General features: G+C 56.4%; 2 protein-coding genes across 4 annotated transcripts in view; both read right to left on the reverse strand.

Moving 5' to 3' along the window:
* Window positions 1-6,161, reverse strand: part of KCNIP2 (potassium voltage-gated channel interacting protein 2) — a 46,570-nt gene extending 40,409 nt beyond the window's left edge. Inside the window, exon 1 of one of the 2 annotated variants that reach the window (XM_056352540.1) lies at window positions 5,618-6,161. In XM_056352540.1, coding sequence (XP_056208515.1) covers window positions 5,618-5,690 — 73 coding nt within the window. In that variant the 5' untranslated portion in view covers window positions 5,691-6,161. The remainder of the gene's footprint in view (window positions 1-5,617) is intronic. The other variant, XM_056352543.1, reaches the window with a different exon arrangement.
* Window positions 6,162-14,058: 7,897 nt separating this feature from the next.
* Window positions 14,059-20,507, reverse strand: part of ARMH3 (armadillo like helical domain containing 3) — a 128,888-nt gene continuing 122,439 nt past the window's right edge. For both annotated transcript variants that reach the window (XM_056350844.1, XM_056350843.1), the window contains exon 26: window positions 14,059-16,451. In XM_056350844.1, the coding sequence (XP_056206819.1) occupies window positions 16,359-16,451 (93 nt within the window). In that variant the 3' untranslated portion in view covers window positions 14,059-16,358. The remainder of the gene's footprint in view (window positions 16,452-20,507) is intronic.

The following is a 20,507-nucleotide window of genomic DNA, read 5'->3' on the forward strand; positions in this document are numbered from 1 at the left end:
CACCTGGCTCAGCCCCCTCGGCGGGTCGCGGCAGGGAGATTCATTTCACTAGAAGTTCATTCATCCGCAGCACGATTAAAGCCCAGGGCTGGGATCTATCCCGGTGGCAGGAGAGCGATTTGCCGGCAGATGGATTTATCATCTCCCAAGCACAGCAATTTGGCTTAAACAAAACCAAACCACTTCTCCTAATGAAAACACCACTAATGAGCAGAGCCAGTGAAAGAGGGGGAGGGCAGCTCTGCTAATGGGGTCTCTCCTGTCCTTTGGGGCTGGCGCAACCCCCTGATGCCCTGGCTGCAAGGAAAGGGCATGAGGCTCAGCTCCACACGGGATGTATGGACCTCCTGTCCCAGCTCCCAAAGCTCTGGGGGCAACTGGTCCCAGCACAGCACACAGCAGGAAAGCAGCACCACCACGTCCAGACACCTTAACCAGCTGCATCACAGCCAGTCGCAGGGAAAAACTCTCCATGCCCGGACGCAGAGATGGCAAAAGAGCAAAGCCCTCCCTGCCGCGCATCACCAGCCGCGTGCAGCAGGAGCTGTGCACCTTGGCTGAAGTTGCGACAGCCATGAATTATGCATCGGCATCTGCAGAAATCAGCTGTTAACCGCCCGACCAAACCCACAAACTTCCTGTCAATTAATCCTGGGCCACCAATTCCCTGTGGGCTCCGACCTGCCTCTGCCTGAGGGGATGCAGCAGTGGCTGCCAAAACCTCACCTCCAGCCTCTCCACCTGCAAAATCCAACCTGCCCAGGGGCAGTGGTACCCAGCAGCACCAGCTGCTGATGGGGTCTTGCCCCATGTGCGGCTCTGCCCTGGCATAGGCTTGGAGCAGCACCCCCTCCAGCAGGGACCCCCAGAATCTCAGCTTCTGGTCAGGAGAGGCCACAACACCCGGTGAGAGGGGATTTCGTCGGCATCGCAGGGCTGCAGACAAGCCAGGACAGCAAAGAAGGAAGAGGCAGAGGGGTACAGATGCCAGAGGGAGGGAAACAGCAGACAGAGACGAGGCAGTCAGGCGACACTCCCGTCACCCTGGGAAGGTGCAGCATCTGTCAAGGGCAGGGCACTTTGGCATAGAGAGGACCCCACGGGAGCCCCCCAGCCCCAGCACATGAGTAGCAGCCCTTTCCCTACCGTACCCCGCCCTGACCAGGGGCCTCCTGGGGACCTTGGGGACGTGGCTTGAGGGTCAGCCCGGCTTCCAGCCCAGCCTCACCGCCGGACTGCAGGCGCTGGGAGCAGAAGCAGCAAGTGGAGGAGGGTCGTGTGGGGCAGCAGCAGCAGCATGGAGGAGGTAGGCTAGCGGGGGAGCAGGGGGACAGGCAGCATGCTTGGTTCCCACGGGCCTGGACTCCCCCGGGGAAGGACATCAGTGTGTGTCACCCCTCCTGGGGGCTGCTTGTAGGAGGAGGGGACAACCCATGCATGCTGCTGGCCACAGGGGTGCAGGCAGCTGGCCCTGCCAGACCGCCATGGGCAGGGCCGTGCACCCAGGGGCGTTCCTGTGCTGCTCGAGGAAGCTTTTTTCTGGGCATGGGTGAGGTCCTGCCACGGTCTTGGGCACAGTCCCCACCACAGTCCCCCTCCCGCAGATCCCCCCCCAGCACGCAGCCACAGGCACAACACACAACCTGCCACCAACGCTTGCAGCTGGGCCCCCCACAGGCCCCTGCGTGCCTCCCACCCCTGCTCCCACCCCACCAGCCCCATCACTCCATCCTCCAGCTGCAGACCCCAGTGCTTCCTCCTGCACACACTGATATTTGGGACAGGCCAGCACTGACACCCCCTCCACACCCTGGGAAGTAAATTATCCCCCTTGCAGGTGGAAGTCCTACACTATGGCAAGCTCGTGGAGATTTTCCTCCTGTCCAGCTGATCACAGGCTGTGAGCAACCACGATGGAGCCGCTGTGTTTACTGGCAGCAGAACAAGCCCTTGGCGCAGCCCTAGATCTGCCCATCACCTGGGACTTGCCTGCAGCAGATGCATCGCTGGGGCATGGCTCTTTGGCTTTACCCCATGGCAGGGACCGGTCCCCAGCTCCCACTGTCCTGCCAACCCCACTGAGCCACCCTCCCTTTCACATGTCTGTGTGGGACAGCTCAGCCCCATCTCTCAGTTTCTTACTGTCACCAGGAGAGATGCCTCTGAAACACCCTCCCTCCAGGTAGGGAGGAGAGCTCAGCCAGATGCTGTGCTGCCACTAAGCTGGTACCTACAGGTTTCATCTCACTGGGTGGGCTGCTAAAAGTGCTGACTTAGGGAGTCCCCATCCATCAGCCATGCGCGCCTCAGGAGGCAGGAAGATCCCAAAGCTCTGCAGATGGTCTGTGTAGCAATTGCTCACCCACTGCAAACACTGTGGCTGCCTTTGGGGTGCAGCAAAGTGGTTGCTCGAGACCCCACAACACGAGAACAGGAGGCAGAAAGCAGGAGTGAAAAAGCAGGGCTTTAAAGCAAGCCTCCTAACCCCTTTTAGGGAACCAACAGCCCTGGAGGTAAATCCCTTATCCTTCTAAAACGCAGCTAGGGGGTTTGACCCATGCCAAACAGCCCAGATCCAGACCCCGTGCTGGCACATGCCACCCCACTCACAGGATGCAGTATGGCTGGGATGGGCTTGTCCCACGGGGTGAGATGGGGCCCCAGGCCACCCACCTCTGCTCCCCAGCTGGGGCTGGGGCGGCCCCACTGCCCACGCACCCCTGGGAGCAGCGGGCAGGAGGGAAAGCCACCTCCGAGCCCCCCTCGCCTCTCGCACTACCGGGGTTCTGGCTGGGGACGTGGTACCTGCGCTCCTCGGGGCAAAGCGGCACCGGGCTCCCATTTCTTCCACACGGAGGGCCATGTCCAGAGCAGTCCCGAAACACTGGCTCTGGGCTCTGCTTGTACACTAATTGCTCATGTCATTAGAGGGCTGGAAGAATAATGTAATTTATGGATGGCTTTTATTTCTCGCTAGCGTCATCTAAATACCCCAGAAATGGACCGATTTAATCTCCTAGTGGCGTAACCTAAACATTTCTCTCCTTAACACCCAGGTGCGCAGCCAGCCCCAGGCTCAGAGGTGGGCACGGCAGTGCCTGCTCTTGTCCCACTCCACTGCAGCAGGGCCAGGTGCCGGCAGGGTCCATCCTGGCTTGCCCCAGCACAGCCGCACCACATTCCCCAGCCTGCGGAGCCGGTGCCTGCTCTCCCCACCGCACACACAGGGGCAGCTTTCTTTTCATTCACGTGCCCACACAGCTCACAGGTGGTCTGGCCAGGGGCTGGGGGTGCCAAGCTGTGGGGAGGGGGGGCTATCGCACACCCCCATTTTCAACAGCTCTTTAAATTTCAAAATCAGCGTGCCACCAGGGAAGGTGTGTGGGGTTTCTACCCTGCGCATGACTGGGTGTCCTGCTTGCCCTTAGCATCTCTCCTTTTGGAAGGGGGTATTGCCCTTCTCTGGGCATGCATGAATGGGATCTCAACACCCCCACCCATTTTGGGGGAGTGGTGGGGAGGCAGCAGGACTGACGGCTGTCTCCGTGCACACCAGCAGTCACTGGAGCTGCCATGGGGCTGTCGTATCGCCTGATGTCAAATCATCTCTCTCAGTTAACAGTGAGCATGGCAGGTGTCCCCCAGACCCTGATAGATCCTGATGGATGGGGGTCCCCAAGGCTGCAGGAACACCCCAAACTGCTCATGTTTGTTCACAAGCAGGGCTGAGCACCAAACAGTGGGTGCTGGCAGGGACCCTCCCAACTGCAGGGAGAGACTAAACCCATGCTGGCACTGCCAGCTCCATCCCGGGGCTTTGCTATGGTCCCACAGGCATCCCAGATCCTCACTGCATCCTCAGGGGACCAGGAGAGCCCAGGCCAGGTTAGCAGGCAGGGGTTTGAGCTATTAAACCCTCCCTGCAGCTAAGGCTGCATCCCCTCTCCTCCTGCCTGCATCACTTCCACACTCTTTCTGGGAGAAAAACAACTTTCCCTCCACAGGGAGAGACGGCTTCAGCGTATTCAGCCAATATGGGGGAAATTGGTGCCACCGGCACCAGCTGCCTCTGCTCCCTGGCGCTGCCACCAGCTCTGCCCTGGCAGGTCACTGACCTGACAGTCATGGCAGATGAGTTACGTGCCCTCCTGGGGCCTCTGTTTCCCACACTGGGAAATGGGGCAGATATTTCCAGCCTTACTCCCCAGGGGCTTCCCAGCAGGCCCATCCCTGCGGGCAGGGGCTGGCACAGCTGCACAGCTCCCCTCTGCCCAGGTTCCTGCTGCACACTTGGCTCGCAGGTAAGCCCAGGCATAAAAGGTCTCAGCCTCTGAGAGACTGGAATTTATTTTTAACTTCAGTTTGATTTAAATCCATATGGACATTTTAAAGTTACCGGAGAAACCAAAAGTTTTGTGTGGGTTCCAAGTTCCTACACAGCTCAAAAATATCTTTGCTGCAGCACGTTTGGCCAGGCAACAAGCCGCGTCTCCCATGCGTGGGGCTGCTGGGGAAAGCAGAGCAGGGGTCCTGCCCTGCTACCACCACCTCCTCACAACTCCAGAGCCAAGCCTGAAATCTGCTCCAGGCTGTGGCAGGAAAAGCACCACCGGGACTCAGGGGAGCCGCCTGTGCACGCACCCCAGCGCCTGCGGCACGAGGGCACCCAACCCCACCGGCTATGGACAGGTTCGGCTCCGTCATGGGTCCCGGGAGGCAGGCGGGAATTGCTGCCCCATTTCACAGCTGATGCGACACACAGAGGCTCTGAAAGGGGACAGGATTTGGCCTGATCTGTGGAAAGCACGTGGGGAAGGAGGGGTGTCGCCAGCTCCGGCCCAGCTGCTTTGCTATCGGGCAGTGGGGGATGAGGTGTGATGGATGGATGGACAGACGTGGTGGGATGTGGGATGCCAGGCAGTCCCCCGCTGGGGCAAAAGATGGAGGGGATGCAACAGGGTCAAGATGGGTCATTTTTGGCCACCCTGTCTCCACAGCCACCCCATCCCAGGAGCAAAGCATCTCCGGAGATGCTCTAGGGGACACCAGGTGACTAGTGGAGAAGACACCAGGCTCTGTGATGCCGCTGGGGCTTGCCGAGTGGCGTGAGCCTCTCCGTTCCCCAGGGAACCTGCTGCCACAGAGCTGCCATGCCACCCCAGGGTGCAGTGGGGGGTCCAAGACATGGCAGAGAGAGTCCAGCGCCAAATCCTGGTGTCCCGAGGGGCCTGGGAGCAGCAGTGAGGGAGGGTGCGCTTGGGGGCCGCCAAAAGCCATTCAAGCATCCTAACCCCTGGCAGGTCCCGTTCCCTGCAAACCCGCCCCAGGGCAACCTCCGCCTGACTGGGACCAACCCCAACCGCCCAGCGGAGCACTCCCCCCCCCGGGCCCGGGCCTGTCCCCCTGCTCCAGCGCCGGGGTCGCGGCCCCCCCCTCCCCGGGCAAGGCGTGCGGCGAAGCGGGACGGGCAGGGGGCAGGGGGCCGGGGCTCAGCCGGGGCTGGAAGCGGGCGGGCCGGGGTGCCCGGGGTGCCCGGGGCTGGGTCGGGGTGCCCGGGGCCTCCCCCGCGCCCTGGTCCCGAGCGGCTGCTGCACCTTCCCCGGCGGGCGGCACTCACCCGTGAGCTGGTCGTAGGAGCCGTCCAGGTCGCGGGAGTCGGACAGGCTCTCCTTCCTGCCCTTGCTCCGCATCTTCCCGCCCCGCCGAGCGGCGGGGGGGACCGCGACGGGGCGCACGGGCTCCGCCGCCGGGCAGGGGGGCCCCGCGCCCGCCGCCTCCCCCCGCCCCGCCGCCCGCGGCGCCCACCGCGGCAGCAGGAAGGGGCCGGCGGTGCCGGGAGCTCGGCTCGGCTCGGCACGGCTCGGCACGGCAGCAGGAGCGCGCAGCCGCCCCGTTCCCCGCCGCCGCCGCCGCCGGGGCTGGGCACGGCCGCCCCCTCCCTTCCGTCCTTCCCCGCCTCCTCCCGGGAGCCGCCGGCCCGGCCCCGCCGCCCTGCGCTGCGCCGCCGCGGGGAAACTGAGGCACGGCGGGGCAGGGGGCTCCGGGGAAGGGGCAGGGAGGGAGCTGGCTCGGGCTGCCCCGGGTGGGGTCTCCGGCGGTTTGGGAGAGCCCCGGGGGTCGAGGACCGCGCGGGGACGGCGGAGGGGACGGGGATGGAGCAGGCACGGGGCGGGGGGAGCGCAGCCTCCGCCCCGCTGCAGGGGAGCGAAGGTCTCCCAAGCCCTGCACGACGGAGCCTACGCCGGGCTGCGCCCTGGGACCCCCAGGAGCTACAGGGGAAGGGGGACCCGGCCCTGCATCCCCCGCTCAGGGGAGAAGCTGGGTGGGAAATCAGTCAGAGAAGGAGGGGACGTGTAACGGCCCAAAGATGCAGCGGAGGTGTGGGGAGGGTGGCCCAGGTCTGTCCGCTTGCAGCCAAGCACAGGAGCAGGACGCCCCCTGCCACCCCCCACCCCAAACACGGGTTTCCCATGCAGGGTTGGAGCCTTTAGTAGGATTTTTTCCCCCCATCTCCTGCCACTCCAGGGAAAGGGTAAAGCAGCAGCACAGCTTGGGGAGGCTTCAAGGGGCACGATGCTGCCAAGAGAGGAGCTCAGAGCCCCTCTGGTACATCTGGCACTGGGGGCTGCAGGTCTCACTGCTGCCCCCCGTTATTTGCTGCCATCTGTGCCCGATGCCATCCTGGGGGATGCGGACTGTGCCGGAGAGTCCCTGCCACAGGCAAAGTCAGGGCTTTTGTCATGCTTCTGCCCATGCATTGCCTTTTTGCACCATGACAGGGGTCCTGGGCACATCTTGGAGGGTGCCCAGTTCCCAGCGTTTCCCACCTCTCCTCCTTTCATCCTCTGGTCTGTACAGAGAGACAGAGGGGAGTAGGGGCTATGGGAGGAGGCAAAGCACCCCGTCCCAATCCCTGCACCCAGCCTGATCCTCTTGGCCCACGGGAGCTGCAGGACAGAAAGGGAATCCAGAGCAGCGAGGAGGGAGGGCCGCACTCACGAGGCAGCGTGTTGTCAGCGTGCTTTGGTGTCAAGCCATGAAAGAAGCCGCCTTAGTGAGGCAGCGATGCTTAGCAACTGCCTGGATCTAAAAATAAGAACCATTTAGCGAGGAAAATGCAGTGGAGAAATGCTCAGAGAACTAAACACATTCCCCCAGCCCTCTGTGTGGCCCAGCCACCGCCGCAGAGCCTGTTTGCACTGACCAGCTGGAGAGAAACTCCCAGGACAGCCCTGGTGATGCCCTCTCCACTTAGCCTGACAAGCAGAGCTGGAGCCCAGCCAGCCCACAGACCCCCCGCACTGCTGGGCTTGTCCATCCTGCTGCTCCTTGCCCTCCCCATCCTGCCTCTTCTATCCTCTCCATCACATCCTCAGCCACATCCTCTTGGCAGCCCCTGGAGACCAGCAGTGTCCCAGGAAAACAGCCTCGGTCGGGAGGGCTGCATGAGTCGTGCTCAGGCTCACCCACTCCATCTCCAGCATCCTGCAGGTCCATCCCGCTGCAGACATGGCAGGCCCAGCAGAGCTGCACAGGGAAGTTTTCACCTTCTGCCATCCCCAGTCCATTGGGAGGCAAACATGGCTATTTTTATCCCAGCTAAGTGCTCCTGTTCCTGCAGGCAAGTGAGAGATGCTTTGCCAGGCTGGGGAGAGGGGGGAAAGTTGAGCAATTTGGTGGGTACCACAGGGTAGGATGGGGCAGCCCCAGGGCTGGGCTGATACAGCCCACTCCCCTCCCCACAGTGTAGAAAACAGGGGACACAGCTTGCTTGCTCACTGGTCACAGCTCCTTTTCTTCGCAGACACGAGGGATGGGCATCCTGCCAGGCTTCACAGCCTTAGAGCCTTTCTCTGCTCACAAAAAAATGCAATGTCCTCCCCTAAATGTTCTCCCGGGCATTGGGGGCTGGGGGTCTGCAGGATGCTGCGTTGGGAGCAGCTTCTGCTGCAGGAACAGGTCAAGCCCTTGCCCACCCATCCAGACCCAGGCAGGGGTCCTGCTGTGGGTACACTGGGCGCAGGGATGCCTCAGTAAACACGTCTGGTCAGGGACTGGTATGGTGGCAAAGTCACACCAGAGTGCAGAGAGCATCCTTTGTGGCACGTCTCCCTGGGACGTGTGGCAGATGCAGAAAGGCTGAGCCAGGCTGAGGAAAATCACCTAAGCAGCATCCAAGGCTTTAATCAAGACTTTTGTGCCTTACACAGCCCTGCTGCTGCTGGCCACGTCCACCCCAAAAGCAATCAGCAGGTTGGGGCAGGCAGGAGCTGTCTGCAGGCAGAGCTGGTGGTCTGCACTGCCGCAGGCAATGCTGAATTAACTGTTTCCAGAGGATGGGAAGAGCTCTGGCAGCTCCTGCGAGCCCAGGTCCCAGTTACAAGGGGTAACTTGCTACACAGCAACTGGGGCACAGCTCACCATGACGCCCATACCCCAATGCCCAGGGCCAGGGAAGCGTGGAGGACAGGCAGGTGTCAGGATCCAGCCTGCTGGGGTGGGCAGGGGTCCTGTGGAAGCACCCTGGTCCCCGAGCTCATCTCTGGGAGAACAGCAGAGAGCCACAGGGGAAACAGGGCCATGTAAACCACCCCCAGGGCTTGGCACAGCCAGCAGCAGGGTGGGATGAGGATGGAGAGCAGGGGGACAGGTAGGAGATGCAGGGGTAGAGGTGAACTGGGGGCGTGAGGGCTGGGCTGTGTGTCTCTAGGAGGCAGGGTGTCCCCGGGACCACCCATCCACCCTTGCCGTGATGGAAATCACCCATTCACATCAGCCGGGGCACAAGGCACGTTCCCTAAGTGGCCCATCTGTCACCTTGTCAGCAGCAGCAGTGCTTCGATAAAGGACATCTGCACAGGATTAACACTGCTCCCCAGGCAGCGGAGCTGCAGCCAGGGACAGCTCTGAGCCAGGACGAGAGAGGCTGAGAGGTGTGCACGGGGTCACACTGTCGAGGGGCTTGTTTGTTTCCAGGTCAGCGTGTGGCCAGCACAGCCTTGTCAGGAGTGACTGGGGAAGGGGACAAGTTTGGCGATGCTCCAGTGTTGCCCAGAGCGCTGGATGCAGAGCCTTGCAGCAGGCAGGGCTGCGTCAGGCTGCCATCAGGCTCGTCCAGACCCTAGCTGGACCGAGCTGAGACCACCTGCAACCACCCCTGTTCCTCTCCAGGACATCCACCCTGCAATATGAGGCCGATCCTTTCGGCTCATCCATGCCTCCAGCTCCCCGCTGGGACCCCCACGGCTCTGGGGGTAGCAGCTTCCTCTCAGCTGCTGCTGACGCATGTGTCCTCACGGAGCCCTGCTGAAAATCTCAGGCTTGACACAAAGCCCAAGACAATCCCAAACTGCTTGATCCACAGAAGGAAGAAGAGCCTGGAAAGGAGGCAGGAGTGCTGGGTCTACACCCCACCAGGCTGGGGTAGAGGGGTGCAGAGAGCTCTCCGCCAGGCACCAGCGCTGCAAGCCCTCTGCAAACAGCCCGCTGTGGTCGTTATAGGGGGACAGGGAGAGGGAAAGATGCAATTTAACACTTCATTAGGTAACCACAAGGCATCGATCTGCCCTACCAGCCTGCACGTTGTCTAATTGCATATCTCCATTCTTATTAACTCTATCAGAAAAGCAGAGAGCAGGACTCGGGAGTCTGATCCTATCTTTAGGAAATTTCGAAGAGAGATGTAATTGCTGAGCGCTCTAAATCATGGTGCTTTATCCACTGTTAACAGTATTTTAAAGCCACGGTCATCAATAGCAGTCCTTGGGATGTGCTCTCAGCAGATGCCATTAATCTTATTTTGGCTGCGGCCACCGGGTGCCTCTGGGCTCGGATTTACACTCGGCAGCGAGCGACAGCTCTGCCCCCTGGCAGCTCCCGGGCTGGGACACGAGCCGTGGCACCCAGGGTCTGGTGCCAGGAGCAGAGGGCAGAAACAAGAGCTCCTGAAGCCAACTTCACCCCTTGCAAAAGTGCCAGCAAACAGCAGCCGTAGATGGAGATGAGCAGTTTGGCCCTGGGGGCTGTTGCCCTCACAGGCCCACACAGCTCCCAGCCTGGAGGAGTGATGCTTGTGGCCATGCAAGTGGCTGGGGCAGGGGGCTCCAGGCAGGGCAAATGGCCTCGCTCAGGAATAAACCACAATATTTACGACATCCACAGAGGAAACGGACCCGGATGGCACAAGACCTAGATAAGTCTGGGGTCCTGAGGACTGGGGGAGCAGCTACAGCAGATCAGCAGGTCCTGGGGAGGATCCCCCAGCAGGGGATCATGCAGGGGAGGACTGCTCCCATCTCTGTCAATCCACCCTGCAGAGACACACGGGTAGGTGGAAGCCACTTGTGAGATTCAGATCTGGGGGGAATTTCAGCTGCTGAAAATCTTGCAAAGCTAGAGAAGGAACAGATGCCTGCAAGCTGCTGGGCCAGCCTTTCGAGCAGGAATGCCGCAGGAGAAAGGGAACCTCCTTTGTCAAATGCAAACCAGCAGGTGGGAGAAATCTGGGCATGCAGGAGGGAGAAAGGACGTCGTTGTTTCACACTGCATCCTCAAAAGCCGGTCACCGGCCTCTGCCAGCGCCTCCAGCAAGGAGGGACTCCCCGGCACAGCCCCGCTGCTAGGCAGGCTGTGGGGGGCTCTGTGCCCACCCTGTTTCTCTGCCACTTCTGCAAAACAGATGCAAAATCTGTGTGAAGAAAAACACTTGTTTCAGAGAGCAGAGACTGGACTGGAGCATTCCTGGACTCGGGAGGTAATCCGAGTCCCACATGCCCTCCCAGCATTATAAAGCATCTTGTCTTTGTGTGCTCAGTGCCTGTGTATGCCTTGTGTTTGTGTGCTCAGCTTTTGTTTAAAGAGGAACCAGATACCATTTCCAACCTTCACTTACACCACGCTGGATGCCACCCCAGGGGCCCTTTCAGCAGCTCAGGCTTGCTATGAAAACAGGCGCGCAGGTGTGCATCCCTGTCCGTGCTGTGGACTCGCATCTTCCTGCTCTGCCAGGGCAGAGCCCTGTGCCCCTCTCCCTCTGCGGGAGGGGATGTCTGCTGCGACGCGTCTCCGCTCACTGCTCTCTCTCACACATCCCATCCCACTGGCCGGGTAACAGCCACAGCAGAGGGGTCAAAAGCAGGGCATGGGGACTGGGGTGCCTGGCTGGTGCTGCTGGAGCATCACTTGCTGTAGGCTGGGAGAGCAGCAAGCTCAGAGCTGCCGAGCAGGGCACAGCCACAGCATCCTTGCCCCTGTATGCTGCCAGAAGGGCCTTGGCTGAACCACGGAGCAGGGGAGCTCCAGCTAATTAGTCATTAATGGCTTCAGTGAGGAAACAAGCAAAATCCAACCGATGCGTGCCTGTAGCAGAGTGACCTGTGGGCCCTCGGACCGGCCAGGCTGCACCTCACTGGAAAATATTTGAGGGTTCATCTATCAAAGCAGAGCCGGAGAACCAGCCCAGCCCAGCGGGTCTCCACCTCCCTGCAGCCCCCCCAGCCCCTTCATGCCCCCACAGGACTCCTGGGAGCTCCCAGCCTCTGGCAGCAGCCTGACAAGGCTCTGAGCTGCGCTGCAGCGAGCGGGCGAGCCCAGCTCATTTAATCTATTCAATTGGATTCAATTTCCAGCCACATGATTCAATTAGCCCTGGAGGGACAGCACTGGGGACCAGAGGCCGCAGAGCATGGCCCAGCCTGCGCTCTCGCAGCGGGGAGCACACCATGGAGCCACAGCAGCTGCTCCCACAGGGGCCAGGACCCTACACTTGTCCTGGCCCTCAGGGATGCAACGAGATGATGGGGGCTATAGGGGAGCCCCATTCTGGCAAGGAGAGGCAGGGGCTCGTCTGTGCGCAAGCTGCTGGTCCTAAGTAATGTGCGGGCAGCTGCAGGGCAGAGGCTGGGGGGACCCCTGTCCCGAGCATCTCCCTTTGCCATCAGTCACAACCCTGAGAGGTAACAGCCACTCTGGGTCAAATCTGAGGTCTGCACGCCTGAGCACTTGCCAAGGGTGGCCTAAAGATGCTTTAAAAAGACAACAGGAGAGAGGCAAGCATTCTGGGGTGCTCTCCCAAGTGTGCTACCTGCCCCATTTATTTGGGGTCACCCCTCTGCTTGATCAGTGTCTCCTGAGCTTGCCCACACCATGCCGCAGTGAGGAGAACCAGGGCTCTGACCAGAGCAAAGGACTCCCTGCAGCCCCAGGGAAGGTGAGGTCCCACAGGCCTTGCAACAGCCCTTCTCCGGCCTCCTGGCCCAGACTTCCATTTAGCATTTACGTTTCTGTCTGCCCTCCCCCTGACAGCATCCAACAAAGGCATTAATTAGCTTCCATTAGGGAAAGAGTACATCTTATCCAGGCCCCTCTGAATGTCTGCAGCTCCCAAAGCTGGGCTTTATCCCTTTCCTTTCAGGTTACTGCAACGGCTCATCTGCCAACCCCCCTCCCCCCATCACCTCCACAGGGACAAACTTCTGTCCAGTACAACCCTGCTTATCCCAGCAAGTACCACACAAGAAAACAGAGCCCAGAAAACAGGAGATGAGAATAAATATCCACCAGGCATCGGTGCTGACACCAAGATGGAGAGCTGCTGGCGAGTGCCAAGAGCCAGCTGTAAATCTTTACTACAGACTGCTGGCCACGCACCAGCCCCAACACACACAGTGGCAGCCATGACTTGGCAGGGGTAACGGCATCCCACTCTGCCCACCGAGCGCTGGGCCGGGAACTGGGAAGGATGGTGGCTCCACCCCAGGAGGGAAGCACGGGGAGGCAGATGGAAGCACACTGGCACTGACTGCCTGTGCAAGTGCTGTCTAGGAGACAGCTCTCCCCAGGATAACAAGCCTCCCTTCCTGATACCTACCATGCAACAGCCTGGCAGGGCCCCAGAGCAGAGCAAGAGCACGCGATTCTTCAGGCAGGGAGAGAAAAGCGCTCCAGCAGGCACCAGGACGCGCTCACATGGAGAGCAGCTTAATCCTGCAGAGATACAGCCCCATGTCACATAGATTCGATCACACAGCAGGAAGAGGATGAAGAGGCTTGCAAACCAAACAGAGAAGGTGGACAAAGGTGCACCCTATTCTGCAGCCACTGTAAGTGACACTCACGGGTCTGGTACTACCTGCTCCTGGCACCCTCAAGGAGCAGCCAAACCATCACATGGAGCTGACACCCCCCATTGGTACCCTGTGCCCAAGGCACAGTGCCTCCTCTGACAACCCAAAGCCCAGACAGGGGAAACTCAGCTCCTGAGGAGCTGCTTCTTTCTGGAGTCTGCATGAAAAATGGGACCTGTAAGAGCTAAGGAAGAAGAAACAATACCAAAAATCACAGAGGCACTTACAAATCAATTTTTAATAACTCCCTCCAAAGTTTAGCTCAAACTCAATTTTTCTCCTCCAGAATGTGGTCATTATTTTGTAAAATATTTGTCTCCCTGCAGCGGCTGCCTAATTTAAAGGCAGCAATCTGATTTCTCCCCACACTCCCCAAGCCTCAAAACCAGCTCTTCCAATAATGGACTGGGTTATGAATTAGATATAATAAAATACACCCAACTCCTCAGATCAGATACAGGAAAGTTTGGGGCCATCAGCCACATCCTGAGGCTGAATGTTAAAGAGTTAGATGACTTTCTGCTCGGTTCAGGCTGGCCTCAAAACACAAGTAGGTGTTGGGTGTTTAACAAAACGGGCAAATCTGCAGCAGAATCTGTGAACAAGAGTTTGCAGTCACCAGCAGCAGAGCACGCATCGTACCACGCACAGGTAGGTCTCTGCACCCCTCGCTCCCAGGTTCTCAGGCTGCTTGTGCTGACAGCCCCAGGGGCACCTGAGAGGCAGAGGGCTGCCGACTACTGTCTGGTACCCGCAGCCTAGACCAAGGAGGGGGCATCGCTGAGGGGCACCACAACCTCCCTCTGCAGAGGCAAGAAGAGCCCAAGGGCAAGCGACTGCCCTGCTGCAGCCAAGTGTCACCAATTGGTGACAGGGCCACCCCCATAACACCACCACTCTCCCCTCTGTGAAAGACGGACACTGCACGCTCTGGGACAGGCAGGGCTCTGCTATTTATTGAGCTCTAGGTTTGTATGTACATCCATTTACAGTGCTTGGTTCAGTGACAGCGTGACGAGAGGAGGTGTGTCAGAGTCTTCCCCAGCTCAGCCTTGGATGAGGGCTGACCTCAGGAGCTGCTCCCAGTCACAGCCTGGGTTTCTCAGTTCATCCCAGCAAGGGAATGTCCTGGGGGAGACGAGACCTCTGATGGCTGAGCCCAGAGTCAAAAGCTGAAAATCCCAGAGGCTGCTGAGGCAGACTCATCTCCAGCTCTCTCATGTATCTGCCTCGTCTCAGCCTAAATGGGATCAGAGGAAAGGAGGCATGCGGACAGCTGCTAACTCAGTGCTCTGACAGCAGTGACCGTGGGGCTGCACCTCCAGGAAGCAACTCAAGCCCCACCTAGAAGAAACTCCCCTCCTCAGAGGCGAGATCATCTAGCAAGAGCTCCCCACACATACAGACAAGTGCCATGTGCTGCAAACCACTGTTACTCATTTTTCACTGGAGAAGCTGCCTCCTGCACACCCTGGCCTGCTCTCAAGCAGAGTGATTTTATGGAGCCTGCTTGCTCGCCCAAGCACTGTCCCTCTGACATGTACACATTTCCACACACTTGCACGGCAGAAAGCAAGTGTCTGGCATGGCTGACAAGAGCCACATAATTCCCTGCTGAGGCAAAGTATCTTCTGTTGGAGAAGCCAGTGCTCCCAAGGAAAACAGACAGTTGTCTTAATCAGGTGCTGTGCCCAGTGGGTGGCCAAGGACACAGCTTCCAGTTTCCCATGCTCATGGCAGGTGAAGATGAAACATTAACACAATTAACACACATTACCATGAAGAAGCCTTGCCTAAAAAATGGTAGTAAATGAGCATGACATTCACATCACTCACACTAATCTACAAGGCTAAGAGAGGGACTAGGCACTTTTTAAAAAAACAAACCTGTTTTCTAGAAAAAAAAAAAAAAGTGGATCTGGGATGTAAATAATTTCTCTGCTTCAGTCCACCAAGTCAGGCAAGACCCTAACATCACTGCTGGGAGCTGAAAACACACAAGCAGGGAACAGGTGTTTATGCTGCGTATTCCTGAGTTGGCAGCCAGACACAGCACTCTGAACAGGCTCCGCCAGACCTGGGCACCTCTGGAAGACTGGCTCTGGAGCAGAAAGGTCTGCCTGTGCCCCAGAGCATCATCCCAGAGCTCTTCCTTTGGAAGTTCTCAGTGGACTGTTGCTGCAAGTTGCTTGGTGAAGAGAGGAGGGCAAGTGAAAAAGTGAAGTAACTATTTCTCCAGCTGCATCTTAATTGCATGCTACGCACAAGGGAAAAACTGGGGACCTTTTAATTCATGAAGGTCACCAGGCACTTGCAAACACATACAAGGCAGACGTTCCTGTGAGGAAGAGGAGGATTGTCGCAATGCAGTCTCTGATGGGCAGTAAGGGAGGGGGTAGAGGGAGTCAACCCATCCTCTGCCCCAAGAAAACAGAATATCTAAAAATGTCCCTCAACCCTAGAAACAGCAGAAATATGCTGTGCTACTGGAAGCCACCATGACCCCAAGCAGAGCTGGTCTCCAGTTACAAAGTGCTCCATACGATGACCCATATTCTTGCATACTGGCTCAGACCAGACTCCGTAAGCCAGCAGCCTTGGAGGCAAAATTTCTCCTTCTCCAGTAATTCAATGGCTTGGTTCAAGTGGCACATTCTGACATCAGGAGCCAGCAGTGACAGGGCCTGCTCCCTGGGGAAACTTTTATATCCCAAAACCATTCCCAATGGGACAGCAGTGGATTTGACCTACATTGTGTGAGGGCAGATTGATCCAGACTGATGGAAAAGAACAGCCCTCACTTGGGATCAGAGAGCTTTCCCCATAGAGCAGGTGAGCAATCTCAACCCAGAACTGTCCCACGCAGCTGGACTGGTTTTATTATTTTGGTTGTGAGCTCTCCCCAGCTCTGCCACAAAGGTTTCCAGTGCATCTTCCCTGAGGCTGCGGAGGGAATCTCCCAGTGCTACGTCATAGGAACGGCTGCCCACCCCCATGGCACCTTACAAAATTGCTTCGTCCTCCTCCTCAACATGCTGATCACCTCTCCTCAGCCCCAGTCCTGTCGAAACACATGCCTTTGGGATCAAACACACAGCAGCAAGGCTCTCCCCTAAAAGAAATGCAGTCCCTTCTGCAGGTGGAAGGCAAGGGGCGACCGGCTGCAGATCTGTAGTGTCCCTGCCCAGACAGGCCCATCTCTGGTCAGCCCTGCACAGCAGCAGCGTCCCCGCTTCAAGAGATCGTAGAGAATTCCTTCAGCAGCAATTCCTGGCTCAGCGTGTTGAAAGCAAGGTTCTTCCTCACATTGATGCTGATGGACCGAACCTGAGAGAGAAAAAAACCAAGATGTTTTAGCCGAGGGACTCTTCCTGGCTCCCCATAAGCACGGTGGCAGCTTTGACACTGCTGACCTCCAGGTTCAGCACGGACCAGCTGTGCACGCTGTTATACCTCCAGAGGACTTGCTGCAGCCAGCTCTCACTGAGAATCCACCTTTGCAAGAAAGCCCTGAGGATTAGCTGCTTCCTGGAATAACAGGAATGTCTATAGAGACATTCCTGCAAGGAGAGCAAATTCCAGATGGGACAGGGATGGGAGAGGATGCTCTGCTTGGATGCCTGAGCTATGACGTGTTTCCTGTTCTGGGGCAAAATGATGGGGAAAATGAGTACTTCCAGGCTGCAGCTGGAAAAGTGTTTTCTGTCAGTGCTCAGTGGAGCATCAGCCAGCATTCTCTTGGATGAGTGCAGTGACATTACCCCTGTCCTGCTCCAGAACTTGCAATGCCAAAGTCAGGAGTTAAGGAAAGGACAGAGGCCACGCTACTGTGCGGTAAACACAAATTATCCCCCAAGCTGGCAGAAAACCATGGGTTCAGAGCCAGCTTTGTGTATTCTGCGCTGAGTGCCTTATACTTGAGGCTGGCTCACTAGATGCCTCTGAAGAAGAGACACCTTTGTCCCTTGGTGATGCCTGGACTTCTGGCCACCTGCAGAGTCTGCGAAGAAGAGCTGGGCAACCCTGTTGCGCAGCAGCTTCCCTTCCCCCCTCATGCCTGCAGACTCTTTGGCCGAACACGCAGGCCCCAGACTGGGCTCAGTCTCAGCTGCACTTGGCAACGAGAAAACAAAGTCAAACATCATCTGTGTCAGCGACTGTGCAGCAGTGACAGAAAGCAAAACTGACACAAGCTCATCCAAACAACAGGATTACAGTTCCCAGAGACTCAGAGCCTGTGATAATAACGTTGTTGCTGACCTGGTTAGCGTTTTGTGCTTTTTAAAAACACCGGGGGATGAATTATAAGAAAGCAAAACAAGGAATCCAACACTAGGAGCTGGAAGAGCAAGTTGCAGTGTTTATACTGCTGAGGGTCCCACGTGCTGCCCTGGTGAGACAGAAAGAAGGGAAGGGCAGAAAGCTCCCAAAAAGGCAGAGAGTGTAAGAATGGGAAGTAAATGAGAACATGGGAGTTTAATGGGGAAAGCTGTGAAATGAATCCTGGTGAGCCCCATTGCACAGACCCTAACAACAAGCAAGTTAGCAAAGATGTCTGCACAGAGACAGAAAATTTAAGTTTATGGCATCTGCAGAAACCACAAATTCTCCTTCATCAGGATGTTTGGCAGAGGCTCCATGCATCTTTGCTCCCTTGGAGCACCCCTCACCTCTCTTCTCTGGGTGTCTTTTGACTTAGAATCATAGAATCATCTAGGTTGGAAAAGACCTTTGATATCATCAAGGCCAAACATTAACCCAGGACTGCCAAGTCCATCACTACACCATGTCCCTAAGCACCGCACCTACATGTTTTATAAACACCTCCAGGGATGGCGATTCCACCACCTCCCTGGGCAGCCTGTTCCTCCAATGAATGACCACCCTTTCAGTGATTTTTTTTTTTCCCCTAATATCCAATCTAAACCTCCCCAGGCGTAACTTGAGGCTGTTTCCTCTTGTCCTGTCGCTAGTTATCTAGGAGAAAAGACCTACCCCCAACTTGCCTATAGTCTCCTGTCAGGTTAAAGGAGGTTCCATTCTAAAATAGTCTGGGATCATGTCCTGTAAAATAATCATAGGTTATAGTCTCCCTTAAACACCACTGCATGTGGTCTCCAGAACACCAGATTGTACTGGGCCGTCTCCCTGCCAGGAGACAGGTATCTCACTGATTGGATTTGGTCCCAGTTCTACCAAGTGCTCCCCACCTCAGTGATCCAGTCAGAAGTGAGAAGAGGGGAATGCCATGGCTAAAGAGATGTGGAGAGTCCTCTGCCCTGGGGAACGTGACTGCCTGCAGGAAAGGGGCAGATGCTACACGTAGTGTAAGCTCGCATCCTTATTCTGACCAGAAACATTTTTATGGGTCCCAGCAATAGAAGGAACAAGCAGAAATGAGCTCCTGGCCTCAGGAACTGCTGACAGGAGCTGGACACCAGCAGTAGATGTCCAAGTTGTTTACACATCAAGGTCTCCAAGCAGGATGTGGCAGCTGTACCTACAAGCCCAGAAAGGGAGGATGGAGTAGCACATGATGAGAACACAGGGTTTTGTGGAAATTGTAGCTATGGGGTAGAGCACAAGAAATTAAGCCTGTTTAGTTTGCAAAGAGAAGGTTTAGAAGGACTAGAGCAAACACTCCTCAATGTATAAAATGAGGTCAGAAAGAGAACAGTGAGTAATATTTCTCTGGCTCCCCAGGGATGGGGCAAGAAATACTCAGCTTAATTTAAGACAAAGACGACTTACACTGGAAAAGAGGAAATACTTTTAAATCTATGGGTTGTGAAGCGCTGGAGCAGGTCACCTGAGGCCAGCGTGGAGCTGTTTTCACTTAAAGACAGACACCTTCAGGTTTCAAGACAAGCTTAACCACAAACTAGTGAAGAGCAGTCTAGATGGACTTAGCTCTGCTTTAACACAAGTTGGGCAGGGGAGCGGGTATGTTAACAACACACAAGATGACTCTGACGTTTCTACAAATCTTTGCCCAGCTTTTCTTCTGCTGTGAGAAAGCAGGCAGCTCTGATCCAGCCAGCTTAAGAGGTAAGAACAGCTCAAATTAGAGTTAATTCAAGTTATCTCCAGCACCAGAGAGCCAGAGCTCATCTCCCTTTTGGGGTGGGAAGGCCAGACATTGACATAGGGAGGTGTCAGCCTATGACAAGGATAAACTTCAGAAGCTTCCTGCAGTCTGGCTGAGCTGCTCCATCCACAAGGCTACACTCCAGGGCTCCTCCTGGCTCGTGGTGCAGTGGGCAGCCCAGGCCTGGCTGCCAGCCTGGAAGCTACCAGAACTCTCTAGAGTGGCTTATATGTGAGGCCAAAACCAGCCTCAGAAAGCAAGCTCAGAACTTTAATATTTGTTCTGAAGGGAACAGAAGCAAAGCACGTCTTCCCTCTTGCTTCTGTGTGGAGCATGCTGGAGCACACTAGGGCCAGAAAAGCTTTAACAATTTTCTCCCTACTAGCAGCTTGGATCACATTTAACCCACAGATTTTGAAGAAATGGGAAATGCAAGAAATGCTGACATCACCTAGAGAACAATGAACAAATGAAAGAACAGATGAAGCAATGGCATTAACTACATGAAGAAAACATTATTCAGTTCTGTTTGGTGTCTTTATAGCTGAACGTGTGCAACACTATTTCACAGCAAGCCCCATCAATTAAACCTGTTTCCAATCAACAAGCAGCTCTTAAGAAATTTGTACAATGGGAGAAAGGTTTACACTGACTACTACATCTAATTAAAAGTTAAATTAGTGTAATTTCCCCTGCAAAAATCAATCCCTAATCAGATTATGTTGAGACTCTGCTGAAACCTATCCAAGTGCAAAGACAGTGAATGTTTTGGAAAGATGCTCTTTTCCACACACAAGGGTCCAAAAGCTCACATCCAAACCATTCATCCTATCAAAGCAGCATAGTCCTCAAATGACATCCCTGAGGGTTCAAAGGAAAAGAAATAAGAAGCGTTAGAAAACTTCCTAACTTACTTCCTTTAGACCCTCAAAGGCAGCACAACAGGCCAGAAAACCCAGCTGATAAAACACCCTGCACATCACCTTCCACCACAACGTGGCTGCAGTATCACAGGCCTTTGAAAGCTGCTTTGAAAAGGGAATGGGAGAAGAAAGCAGATTTTTCTTTGGGATTAGCAAGAAAGAGCTGCACTGAGGGGAAGCCAGAGAAGTGAAGCAGTGCATTAGCAAAGCATGTCAAAGGAGTGAGAACAAGATTTCTAAGCATAAAGGAGCCCAGAGAATGGCTTGGGGAAGTTTCTGCTCACCCACTTAATGGGAGCACAGAGAGATGAAAAGGTAGCCGAAAAGGAAAACGGCTCTTGTGTGTCATTCCCCACCAAGAAGGAATTGCTT

The sequence above is a fragment of the Falco biarmicus genome, chromosome 9 (assembly GCF_023638135.1).
Source record: "Falco biarmicus isolate bFalBia1 chromosome 9, bFalBia1.pri, whole genome shotgun sequence".
In the NCBI taxonomy this organism is placed as follows: Eukaryota; Metazoa; Chordata; class Aves; order Falconiformes; family Falconidae; genus Falco; species Falco biarmicus.